The 12,667-nt window shown below is 43.6% G+C and overlaps 1 protein-coding gene across 2 annotated transcripts in view; it reads left to right on the top strand.

Annotated features, from left to right (window-relative positions):
* The first annotated feature begins 5,863 nt into the window (after positions 1–5,863).
* The window catches only part of TANGO6 (transport and golgi organization 6 homolog), a 202,862-nt gene continuing 196,058 nt past the window's right edge, over positions 5,864–12,667 (top strand). Inside the window, exon 1 of one of the 2 annotated variants that reach the window (XM_041769887.1) lies at positions 5,864–6,020. In XM_041769887.1, the coding sequence (XP_041625821.1) occupies positions 5,924–6,020 (97 nt within the window). In that variant the 5' untranslated portion in view covers positions 5,864–5,923. The other variant, XM_041769888.1, reaches the window with a different exon arrangement.

The raw sequence follows: 12,667 nt of genomic DNA, 5'->3' as shown, positions 1-12,667 counted from the left end.
AAAACCTTATCTAACAAAAGAAAGTCACCTATCTTTTTTTTTTTTTAATTTTTTATTTATTTATGATAGTCACACAGAGAGAGAGAGAGGCAGAGACACAGGCGGAGGGAGAAGCAGGCTCCATGCACCGGGAGCCTGATGTGGGATTCGATCCCGGGTCTCCAGGATCGCGCCCTGGGCCAAAGGCAGGCGCCAAACCGCTGAGCCACCCAGGGATCCCGAAAGTCACCTATCTATTAAAAAAAAATCCTATCTGTGGGGTGCCTGGGTTAAGTGGGTTTAGTGTCTGCCTTCAGCTTGGGTCATGATCTCACTGTCCTGGGATCAAGTCCTGCATCTGGCTCCCTGTTCAGCGGGGAGTCTGCTGCTCCCTCTCCCTCTGTGCTCTCTTTCTCAAATCATTTTTTTTTTAAATCCTATTTCCTATCTCATTTCTTTTCTCAAAATCATTTGTTTCTCCATACGTGCCTTTCTCTATTAAGATGGACTATAAGCCCCAAATTCTTTTTTTTTTTTTTAAGATTTATTTATTCATGAGAGACACAGAGAAGCAGAGACATAGGCAGAGGGAGAAGCAGGCTCCCCACAAGAAGCCTGTTGTGGGACTCGATCCCAGACTCGAGGATCATGCCCTGAGCTGAATGCAGACACTCAACTGCTGAGCCACCCAGGCGTCCCTAAGCCCCAAATTCTAACCACCTTTCTAAGTCACATTTTTCTGTGAACTCCATTGGATCTGAATACAAATCTTTCTTTCTCTCACTAATCTGTCTCTTGTCAGTTTAATTCACAGGTCTCCCTATTCAAAATCTAAGAGGACAGGGATCCCTGGGTGGCGCAGCGGTTTGGCACCTGCCTTTGGCCCAGGGCATGATCCTGGAGACCTGGGATCGAATCCCACATCGGGCTCCTGGTGCATGGAGCCTGCTTCTCCCTCTGCTTATGTCTCTGCCTCTCTCTCTCTCTGTGTGACTATCATAAATAAATAAAAATTAAAAAAAAAATAGACAAAATCTAAGAGGACAGAGAAAAGTTCCTCCTCTCCTATAAATATCTGGTTGATGCTAAAGAGAAAGCCTTTCCTTTAAAATAAGTGAAAATTGGGGTTCAGATTTTACCTAAAATCTTACATTTTAAAAATGCTCTAAAAATAAAATAAATGAAAAATTAATGAGCTTCAGGCACCCCTTCTTTGTGGAGTGATGAAGATCATCGCAGTGAGTAAGGTTTTGACAAGAATTGGGTAAGAGTTTGGGGGCAGTTATGGAAAATGGAATACAGCCACTCCAGTTACTACCATGGCTTTAGAAGATATGTACCCAGAAGAACTCTTAATTTGCTTTACTGGTCTTTACTGGGAATTATGTTTCTATAAAACAGCCACTGATGGCTTTTGGGTGCCATTAGGCCTGTTAGTTTTCTGGGTTGAGGCAAGCAGGCCCCAGCCAGCTTGGATGCAATGTTCAGCTGCTGTCTCTCACGTCCCTGATAATGGGCTCCTAGTTGCTCGACTTCAAATCCGTGGAATAGTTTCCGTGAATACAGACCTCTGTGTGTGTGTCTTGAACATCCCCGTATGGTTCATTGCAAGGGAAGCAGCAGCCTCTCATTAGCTCTTGTGCATATTGGTTGTGATGGATATTTAACAGCACATGCGAGGGAGTCTCCCAGCTGTACTTATGTGTTTTAACAGAGCCACACAGAGCAAACCGAGGAAGGGGCTGCCAGACCAGAATTCAGTTCTATAAACTAAGACCTGTAAGTGTAAATACTGGATTCTAAGGAAGTAGAGTAATTAAAAGCCAATTTTAATAATTTTTTAGGGCAAGAGAAGCTTGAGAATGCTTCCTTTTTTTCAGATGCAGAGCCTATTTATAACCTTATAAACCCTAAGCACTCCTCCAACATCCTTTCATATGTATTAAGATGCATCCAATATTCTATATGGGATAATTTTTTTTGCTGGAAAAAACTTATAGGATCTTTATAACACTGTTTTTGAAGTTAGCTGTGTCATTTTGTGGTATCTGAGCCTTTAGAGCTCAAATGATAAGATCTGGTGCCATAATGTTTTGGGATAAAGGATTCTCACCTCTGGGGCTCCTCTTACCCTCTTTCGTAAATCCCACACCATTACAACCCTTAGACTTGGCTGGTAGGGTCCCTACCCTGGGTCTTCTGCTCTACAGGCCCTACCTGGCCTCCTCCACGATGCATATCTTTATGGACAAGGAATACACCAGTCTTAGGGAACTGCGCAACCCAAATCCTCACCTTCCTCTCAGACCTCACTCCAAGTTCTGGGACTCTGGAATTTCCTTTCCAACCATCCCCAGTCTGCTTCCAGTGCTATGTGGGCCTCTTCCCTGGTCTGCCTTCTGGAAGGTGAACCATGCTCCCTGTGTATGCACCCCCACCCTAGGGGGATAAGTAGTAGTTTTTAGGGTGTATGCATATCCAGGCTGTGGTGTCCACATGTGTGAATGCAGGATGGAGACACTAGTGGGAAGAAAAAGGAGTCAGGCCAGAGGCGGGAGGTTGGTTTCCCCTGTGCTGGCACATTCAATATGGAACTCTAAGGCCAAGTCTGACAATTTTCAACTCAAACCTGGTATATTTTTCAAAGTAGGAGAATAGAAGATATTTTATTTAATAGTCTATTTGTTTGATTTACACTTTGAAATACTTAGGCATATGGTATGAAGGCCTCCACCTGTGTTTCTACTCCAGTGCCCAGAAATCTTAGGGGTAGGCCTTTCCCGCAAAATGCTTTACACCCACTTCGCTAAATGTTTAGTATCTTGAAATGACTTAACTTTTGGGTTTTGTTTGGGGGCTTTTTAATTTTATTTATGTATTCATGAGAGAGACACAGAGAGAGGCAGAGACACAGGCAGAGGGGGAAGCAGGCTCCCTGAGAGGAGCCCCATGCCAGACTTGATCCCAGGACCCCAGGATCATGACCCGAGCCAAAGGCAGGTGCCCAACCACAGAACCACCCAGGCACCCCATTGGGGTTTTTTTGTTGTTGTTGTTTGTTTGTTTTGGTGGCCTTTACAGGGAGACCTTAAATTTTTTATTCTCCAAAATGAACTTGGATACGTACGTAACTGAAGAAAAACTATCTTCTGCCAAAGTCTTCAGTGGGATATACAACACAATAAAAAGAGTTGTGGTAATTTCATAGGTCATTAATTTCCCCTTCAAAAGTGTTTTTCCAATTTAAAGACATTGTGGTAGAATTTTATTTGAGGAAGAGATGGAGAATAAGATAATGGTACAATTTTTTATTTATTTTTTTAAAGATTTTATTTTATTTTTTTTTTCTTTTCTTTTTTTTTTTTTTTTTTTTTTTTTATCATCTCTGCAGAGGTGCCTTCATATGTGTAATGGCCATGTAAATGCCTTTCACGGACCGACCATGATTTGTATCTGAAATCTCTATTTTTATTTTTTAATTTTTTTATTTATTTATGATAGGCACACAGTGAGAGAGAGAGAAGCAGAGACACAGGCAGAGGGAGAAGCAGGCTCCATACACCGGGAGCCCGACGTAGGACTCGATCCCGGGTCTCCAGGATCGCGCCCCGGGCCAAAGGCAGGCGCCAAACCGCTGCGCCACCCAGGGATCCCAGGATTTTATTTATTTATTCATGAGAGACACAGACAGAGAGAGAGGCAGAGACACAGACAGAGGGAGAAGCAGGCTCCATGGAGGGAGCCGGATGTGGGACTCGATCCCGGGACTCCAGAATCATGCCCTGAGCTGAAGGCAGACGCTCAACTGCTGAGCCACCCAGGGATCCCTGGTACAATTTTTTAAAGCATCCCATCTTTGGCATACATTGCTAAATATTTAAGAACAATATCACTTTAACTCTCTACAATAGCTTTGTGAAAATAGATCTGTTATCTCCTTACTTTATTCTCTTTTAAAGATTTATTTTTATTTATTTATGATAGACATAGAGAGAGAGGCAGAGACACAGGCAGAGGGAGAAGCAGGCTCCACGCCGGGAGCCGGATGCGGGAATCGATCCTAGGACCCCAGGATTGGGCCCTGAGCCAAAGGCAGGTGCAAAACCACTGAGCCACCCAGGGATCCCTTACCTCCTCACTTTAGAGAGGAGGAAATAGTTGATGGATTTGGGCTGGAGCCTGACGTCCTGGGAGTGAGTAAGAGGGGCCTGAGAAAGTTTAAACAACCAGCTTCTTTCTCCAGTGGTAGGGGCTGGCAGTGGATCACATCCTACTTCCTAAGACTTCTAACAGCTAAATGCTGAAGGGAAGACAACAGTAGTGAACTCAGGCTAGCTCAGGGGATCTCAGGGAGAAGCAGGACAGCTTGCTTGGGAGCACTTTCAGAAAGTGGGTGGTGAGGGTGGTTGAGAATGATATAAGAGATTATTGCTTTTTAGTGAAGGGAGAGGCAGGCACACTAAAGGTCTTGTTTTCAGAAGTCCTCTCCTAGATTTGTAGTATGGCTTTCAGACAAAAGTTTAGAATGTCCCACTGGGAGGGGCTCTTATGTGGCTCAGTTGGTTGAGTATCTGGGTCTGGTCCTGTTTCAGGGTAGTGGGATCCAGCTCCATGTAGTGATCTCAGGATTTGTAGGATTGGTCCTGAATGGGGCTCCGTGCTCAGCTGAGATTCTGCTTGAGATTCTCTTCCTTTCTCTCTCCTCCTGCCCCTCCCTTCACTGCTGTCTCTCTCAAATGAACAAGTCTTTTTAAAAAGGCCCACAAAGATTTATGTAAGTGAAAACCTGTCTCTGATGGTTTGATTCTCAAAGGAATGCTGTTTTACATATTAAGGTTATGGGGGGGCATGATTTTAATATACAGAGAATTTTTCAAGGATGTAAATGGAGCAAAGATTTAAATTTTATTGGGAACTGTAATTAGTCCATTTCAAATATTGTATCACCAAGAGCAATATTTGTAGCTATTCATAATGGATGTGGGGCAGCCTAGGGGGGTGCTCAGCGGTTTAGCGCCTGCCATCCGCCCAGGGCGTGATCCTGGAGACCCCGGATCGAGTCCCACGTCGGGCTCCCTGCATGGAGCCTGCTTCTCCCTCTGCCTGTGTCTCGGCCTCTCTCTCTCTCTCTGCATGAAAAAATAAATAAAACTTTTAAAACAAAACAAAACAAAATGATGTGTTTCTGTTTGGCATTATTTTTATTTTTTTCAAGTAGACTCCATGCTCTTAAACTCAGGACTCTCCTGTGCTACCAACTGAGCCAGCTATGCACCCTCAGTACTTGATTTTAAATATCGCTCATAGGGATCCCTGGGTGGTGCAGCGGTTTGGCGCCTGCCTTTGGCCCAGGGCGCGATCCTAGAGACCCAGGAGCGAATCCCACGTCAGGCTCCCGGTGCATGGAGCCTGCTTCTCCCTCTGCCTGTGTCTCTGCCTCTCTCTCTCTCTCTCTCTGTGACTATCATAAATAAATAAAAATTTAAAAAAAAATAAATAAATATCGCTCATAAAGAAATTCAACGATATTCAGTTGAACATTGCTTTATGTATCCAAACTTCATTACAAGTAGGCACAGCATCTGTTTACTTCGCTATGCCTTCTAGCGCTTCCATACACAAATTATTTTCATACTGATACACCTTATCTCATGATAAACTATGCAACCCTGTTCCTTCTTCTTTAATCATATTGAATTTCTGAAATTGTGCGTGTAGGCAGGTGGTGTTAGCTGTCTCTCCCCCCCCGCCCCCGCCGGGGAGTAAAAGGTGCCAGAGAAAATATTCATAGTAGAATCATCCCCCCAAATCGGCCCCGCCCCCACAGGCCCCGCCCCTCGCAGCGGGCCCCGCCCCCAGCGCCTTCCGCCACATTCAACATGGCGGCGATGCCGGCCCGCCGGGGCGCTTGAGCCGGTCGCCAGTGGCGCATTCCACTCCAGTCATGGCGGCCCCCCGACCCGCCGCGGGCCGCGAGGCTCTGGAAACGTGCAGCTTGGGGAGCATTCTGGAGGCGCTGAAGCTGCTGCTGAGCCCGGGAGGTGAGAGGACGGATCTCGGCGCCGGGCAGCCCTCGGGACTCCCGGGGCCGCCAGTCTTCCCGGGCTGCCTTGCCTTCCGTAGTGTGTGCCCCTCAGGCCCTCCCTGGGATCCCCGATCCTGAGGCCGCCACGCCCCGCTCCCGGGGGCTTTGGGCATTGTCTGTGCAGCCTCCTTTTTACTTGAGGAAACCGAAGCTCAAGGAGGGGATGGGGTCCGCTGACTACTGACGGCACCACGTCTCTCGAGCGCTTCCCTCGTGCCAGGCACCCGGTAGTAGCCCTGCCCCACGGCTCCCTGCAGCCCTTCCTGCCCCGCGCGGAGGTAGGGGCTGCGGCAGCTGCCCGAAGGCGAGGCGCTCGAGACGCGGAGAGCCGGGTCCAGCCTCCTAAGGGCGCAGGGCCCCCTGTGGACGCCGGAGATTGTACAGAAAAAGGAAGCAGTGGCGTTCGAGCTGGCTGTGGGGAGAAGATTTAGGGACAGCCAGCCTGTGGGACGGATTCAGTCACTTGCCCTCCTTCGGGATGAGTTGACAGAATCTCCCGCTGTAGACCTGAAGGGACCTCGGATGAGCCTGGCACTCTTCCTTTTACCCCCGAGGACACGTAGGGCTCGCTGAGGAGATTACCCTGCCCCCAGATCACGTGGTCACGTTAGGGGCAGGTCACGGTCCATTCTCAAACCAAGGCAGACTGTGCCATCCGGAGCCTCTGAGGTTGTCTGACGCTTTGAGAAAGGTCACCAGCAGTACGACCGTGTATGTGCAGGAAGGGGTTTGTGTGGACTGAGCCAGGTAAGATACATGAAGGGCCTTGAGGTGATGTTCCACGTCTCGGATGTTGAGATAACTCCCCCAAATGCAAAAACTCCCCCAAACATTGTCCTGGGAGAAGTGAAAGGAAGTCATTTATAACAGTAGTTGCGTCCCTACTGAGTATCAGGCCCAGGAGTGTGCTGTTGACCTGTATATTATTTAGTCCTCAACAATCCCATGAGATAGGTAGTACTCGTATCCCATTTTACAGATGAAGAACCAAAGATCAGGTACAATGGAAATTGGTACGATGTCAGTCTAGTAAGTGGTAGAGCCAGGATACTTTTTATTTTTTACTTTTTAAGTAGACTCTGTGCCCAAGGTGGAGCTTGAACTCACCACCCCAAAATCAAGAGTGCCATGCTCTACCCACTTAGCCAGTCAGACACACCATAGCCAGGATGTATAGTTAATATATACAGTGTTACACTAGTTTCAGGTGTACAATATAGTGATTCGACAATTCCATACGACACCTGGTGCCTGTCACAACAACTGTACTCCTTTTTTTTTTTAAGGATTTTATTTATTTATTCATGAGAGACACACACACAGAGAGAGGCAGAGACACAGGCAGAGGGAGAAGCAGGCTCCATGCTGGGACTCAATCTGGGTCTCCAGGATCACACCCTGGGCTGAAGGCTTGGGCTACACTGCGGAGCCAACAACTGTACTCCTTAATCCCCATCACTTATCTCACCTATCCCTCCACCCACTTCCCCTCCCCTCTGGTGACCATCAGTTTGTTCTTGTTAGCTAAGAGTCTGTTGGTTTATCTCTCTCTTTCTCCTTAGCTTGTGTTGTTTGTTTCTTAAATTCCGCATATGAGTGAAATCATGTGGTATTTGCCTTTCTCTGATTGACTTATTTTGTTTAGCATTATACTCTAGCTCCATCCATGTTGTTGCACATGGCAAAATTTCATTCTTTTTTAGAGCTGAATAATATACACACACACACACATTCCACATCTTCTTTATCCATTCATCTATTGATAATGAATGGGCTGCTTCCATAATTTGGCTATTGTAAATAATGCTGCAATAAACATAGGGGTGCATATATCCTTTTGAATTAGTGTTTTTGTATTCTTTGGGTAAATACCCAGTAGTGTGATTACCAGATTGTAGGGTAGTACTATTTTTAATGTTTTGAGGAAACTTCATACTGTTTAGCTCTACAGTGGCTGCACCAGTTTCCATTTCTACCAACAGTGCATGAGAGTTCCTTTCTCTCCATATCCTCATCAATACTTGTTCTTTCTTGTGTTTTTTATTTTAGCCATTGTGGCAGGTGTGAAGTGATATCTCATTGTAGTTTTGATTTGCATTTCCCTGATGATGAATGATGTTGAATATCTTTTCTTTTTTTTTTTTTTTTAAAGATTTTATTTATTTATTTGTCAAAGAGAGAGAGGGAGCAAGCGTGTATGCACAAGCAGGGGGAGCAACAGGCCAAGGGAGAAGCAGGCTCCCTGCTCAGCAAGGAGCCTGATGCGGTACTCCATCCCAGGACCCCTAGATCATGACCTGAGCCAAAGGCAGACATTTAACTGACTGAGCCACACAGGCTTCCCTGTTGAGTGTCTTCATGTGTCTGTTGGCCATCTGGATGTCTTTTTTTTTTTTTTTTAATTTATTTAATTTTTTTAGTGATCTTTACACCCAATGTGGGGCTCAAACTCATATCCTCAAGATCAGGAGTGATTCAGCACTTGCTCTTCTTCTTTTTTTTTTTTTTTAATTTTTATTTATGATAGTCACAGAGAGAGAGAGAGAGAGAGAGGCAGAGACATAGGCAGAGGGAGAAGCAGGCTCCATGCACCGGGAACCTGACGTGGGACTCGATCCTGGGTCTCTAGGATTGTGCCCTGGGCCAAAGGCAGGCGCTAAACTGCTGTGCCACCCAGGGCTCCCAGCACTTGCTCTTCTAACTGAGCCATCCAGGCACCCCTGGATGTTTTTTGAGAAATGTTTGTTCATGTCTTCTGCCCATTTTTATTTATTTTTTAAAAATATTTTACTTATTTATTCATGAGAGAGAGAAAGAGAGGCAGAGACACAGGCAGAGCAGAGGGAGAAGCAGGCTCCATGCAGGGAACCCGACATGAGACTCGATTCAGATTCTGGGTCTCCAGGATCACGCCCTGGGCGGAAGGCGTGCTAAACCGCTGAGCCACCCAGGCTGCCCTGCCCATTTTTAAATTGGATTGTTTTTTTGCATGTTGAGTTGTATCAGTTCTTTATATATTTTGGATACTTTTTTTTTTGATAGAGTTAGGATTTGAGCTCAGGTGCCTTCCACTATTGGATGGTAACTATATACTTTCCCCCAATGAAGAAATAAACTGTAAAATATAGTTTTAACTTGCTAATTGAGAGGTCACTTGTCTAGCAACTCAATCTAGGAATGCCTGAGAACAAGGTTAAATGAGCAAAATATCTGGAAGTAATAATTTATCACAAAGCACATATACACAAGGCACATTTTTTTTTTAATTTTTTTTTTTATTTATTTATGATAGTCACAGAGAGATAGAGAGAGAGGCAGAGACACAGGCAGAGGGAGAAGCGGGCTCCATGCACCGGGAGCCTGACGTGGGATTCGATCCCGGGTCTCCAGGATCACGCCCTGGGCCAAAGGTAGGCGCCAAACCGCTGCGCCACCCAGGGATCCCAACAAGGCACATTTATAAAAGACCCTCTCTATATCTTGAAGAATATGTGGTGGAGTTATGTACATGTACTTATTTAACATACAGGGATTCAAGCATTCCTACTTGAAAAAGAATATGTACTATGGTAAAATAAGATTTTGCACATATAGCCTATTATATATTGTGCGCATCTCCTTGCTGTTTTCTTTTATCATATCAGCTGCTGAGGGAATTAAAAAAAACACCTGTGCATCATGAGTATTCAGATGTCCCTGATGGACTGAGGGTATTGAGGTGTCAGGTTGACATTACTGGTTAGGATTATATCCAGCTAGATTAAGCTTTTTTTATTTTTTATTTTTTTATTTTTATTTATTTATTTATTTATTTATTTTAGATTAAGCTTTTTTTAAAAGATTTTATTTATTTATTTGACAGATTGAGAGCAGAAGCGGGGGGGGGGGGTGCGGGGAATCAGTCTCCCGCTGAGCAGGGAGCCCAATGAGGGGCTCGATCCCAGGACCCTGGGATCATGACCTGAGCCAAAGGCAGACACTTAACCAATGGAGCTCCCCAGGCACACCTGGATTAAAATATTTTTGATTTATCTTTAAATTGACTCATTTTGAGGTAATATTCACTGGGAGTCATCTGTATAAAGTAGTCTGGCCTTACTGCTAATGGAGAAACAAAATTACATAAAAATTTGTGCTCCCAAGTATCTTGTCTGTTTGGGGAGATGGTATTATGCATATAGACCAAGAGATATTCAACATGGTGGAATAATGCTATTGGTGAAAGGATCATACATATAGGAATTGCCTAGAGGAGGAATTTTCAGGGTTGGAGCTGTGAAAGTCTCCAAGGGGAAGAGGAATTCAGTCTTGGTGGGAATTACATAGAAAGGAAGGAAGATGCCAATGGTCTTTCACTTTGGAGCCATGGAATGTTCTGCATTTAGCATTTTCTCTTCCTCTACTTTCCATTTCTATTCTCAATCATGGGACAAATAATAGTATCTCCACCTCTGTTGTTAAGAAATGAGTTAAGCAGAACTTGAAAGGGGCTTGGCAATTTTTTTAAAAAAAGATTTATTATTTTGAGTTGAGCACAGAGCCTGACACAGGGTTCAATCCTACAACCCTGAGATGATGATATGACCCAAAATCTAGAGTCAGACACTTAACCAACTGAGCCACCCAGCTGCCCCAGTGGTTTGTCAATTTTAGTGAAATTTTGTTTGTAAGAAATAGAGACTATTTCCACAACAGTTTTCCTAACTATAATTTTCTATACTAAATATAGATTCACTGAACTCTGTCATTAAATTTGAATTTCATTGTAGGGAATGGGCTGGAAATTTTGACAATTTTTAAATAATGAAGCTGTACCACACTTATTCTTGCATGCCATATTGCTTTGCACTTTGAACATAATAAAAAGTACCACACAAACTATGAAATCTGCTTTTAAATGTCACAAAGAATAGGCATTTAAATTGGTGATTGGGAAAAATAAATCATGCTGTCCATAAGGGTGACATTCCCCAAAGTGGGATAGGGATGATTTTAGGTGGTACATAGAGTAACATTTTGAGGCTGCATAGTGTAGTGATCAAGAGCTAACTTATCAGGAAGAATGACATTGTTTTTATTTTTGCAAATCTCTTTTGTGTCTGGTGTATTAAAGACAGCTGGATTTTCATATTTGCTTCTCTGTTCAGTCTGTCATGATAGGTTGTTTTGATTGAAATAGATGAAGAAAATCTAGACTCAGATATTTAGTTGGAAAAGGAAGAACTCAGTCGCCTTTTTAGATAATTGTGTATATTTTTTCATACTGTACTGAAACTGAACAAGAGGTAATTTCCTAAAGGTTAGTTGCCATATGGAATCTGAACTGAATGAACTTTTTAGTTGGTACACTCGTGAGAGAATGAGACTGTAAAAGGCAAATAATGGCCTAGTGTTAATATGAAGATAGTTTTGAACTTGCAGACTTCCTGACAATCTGAAACCCCCCAAAACAGGAATCCCTATACCCCATTTTGAAAACAGCTTTAGGGGATGCCTTTGTTATTTTGAAGTAAGTTTTATTATTTACCACCAGTAGAGGGCAGAGAAGACTACTTTATTAAGGGCTCTTGAAAAACAGCTAATAGCTTTTGTTGTAAATCACTTTCTTTGTGTTGCATGTTTGGGTTAAAGATCTTATAAAGTCGCAGGAAGTCTTAGAGGTTGTTTAGTGTTCTTAATGGTTAGTGGTGACAAGTTAGGAGAGCACTCCTTTCCCTTTTAGGTATATATTAACTAAAGGAACCTGATACGCTAGTGAATCAGAACCCTTGCCCTGGACAGTCTTAAAGAAGTACTGAAAAATTCTTACTCTTCTGATTCCTATTATTCTTTTTTAAAAAATATTTTATTTATTTATTCATGAGAGACACATGGAGAGAGGCAGAGACATAGGCAGAGGGAGAAGCAGGCTTCCTACAGGGAGCCCTATGTGGGACTGGATCCCAGATCAGGATCATGCCTGGAGCCAAAGGCAGACCCTCAACCGCTGAGCCACCCAGGCATCCTGGCGTGACTGTGTTCCAATCAAACTTTATGGAAAAGGTGGTGGGTCAGATTTGACCTGCAGATTGTATTGTGACAACCTTGGACATAGTGCAGAATTATTAGGTTCATTTGTATGTTTTTTATTTTTAGGAATTATTTTTTAAAGTTTTTTATTTAATGGAAAAGGTGGTGGGTCAGATTTGACCTGCAGATTGTATTGTGACAACCTTGGACAAAGTGCAGAATTATTAGGTTCATTTGTATGTTTTTTATTTTTAGGAATTGTTTTTTAAAGTTTTTTATTTAATTTTTTTAACTGAAAAACATATATGGAAAAGAAAAAGAAAAACATATATAGGGTTACAAAACAAACTTTAAAACTGGATAAATTTGTCCCTAGCTCCTCCCCACTATTCTTTTCTCTCTGTAGATAACACACTTTGCTTTTTTTTTTTTTTTTTTTTAAGATTTTATTTATTTATTCATGAGAGATACACAGAGAGAGAGAGAGAGAGAGAGAGAGAGAGGCAGAGATACAGGCAGAGGGAGAAGCAGGCTCCACGCTGGGAGCCCCATGGGGGACTTGATCCCGGGACCCCAGGATCGCGCCCTGGGCCA

This window comes from Vulpes lagopus, chromosome 10, assembly GCF_018345385.1.
Source record: "Vulpes lagopus strain Blue_001 chromosome 10, ASM1834538v1, whole genome shotgun sequence".
In the NCBI taxonomy this organism is placed as follows: Eukaryota; Metazoa; Chordata; class Mammalia; order Carnivora; family Canidae; genus Vulpes; species Vulpes lagopus.
The sequence above is the reverse complement of the archived record's forward strand: the minus strand, read 5'-3'. Positions and strand labels throughout refer to the sequence as shown.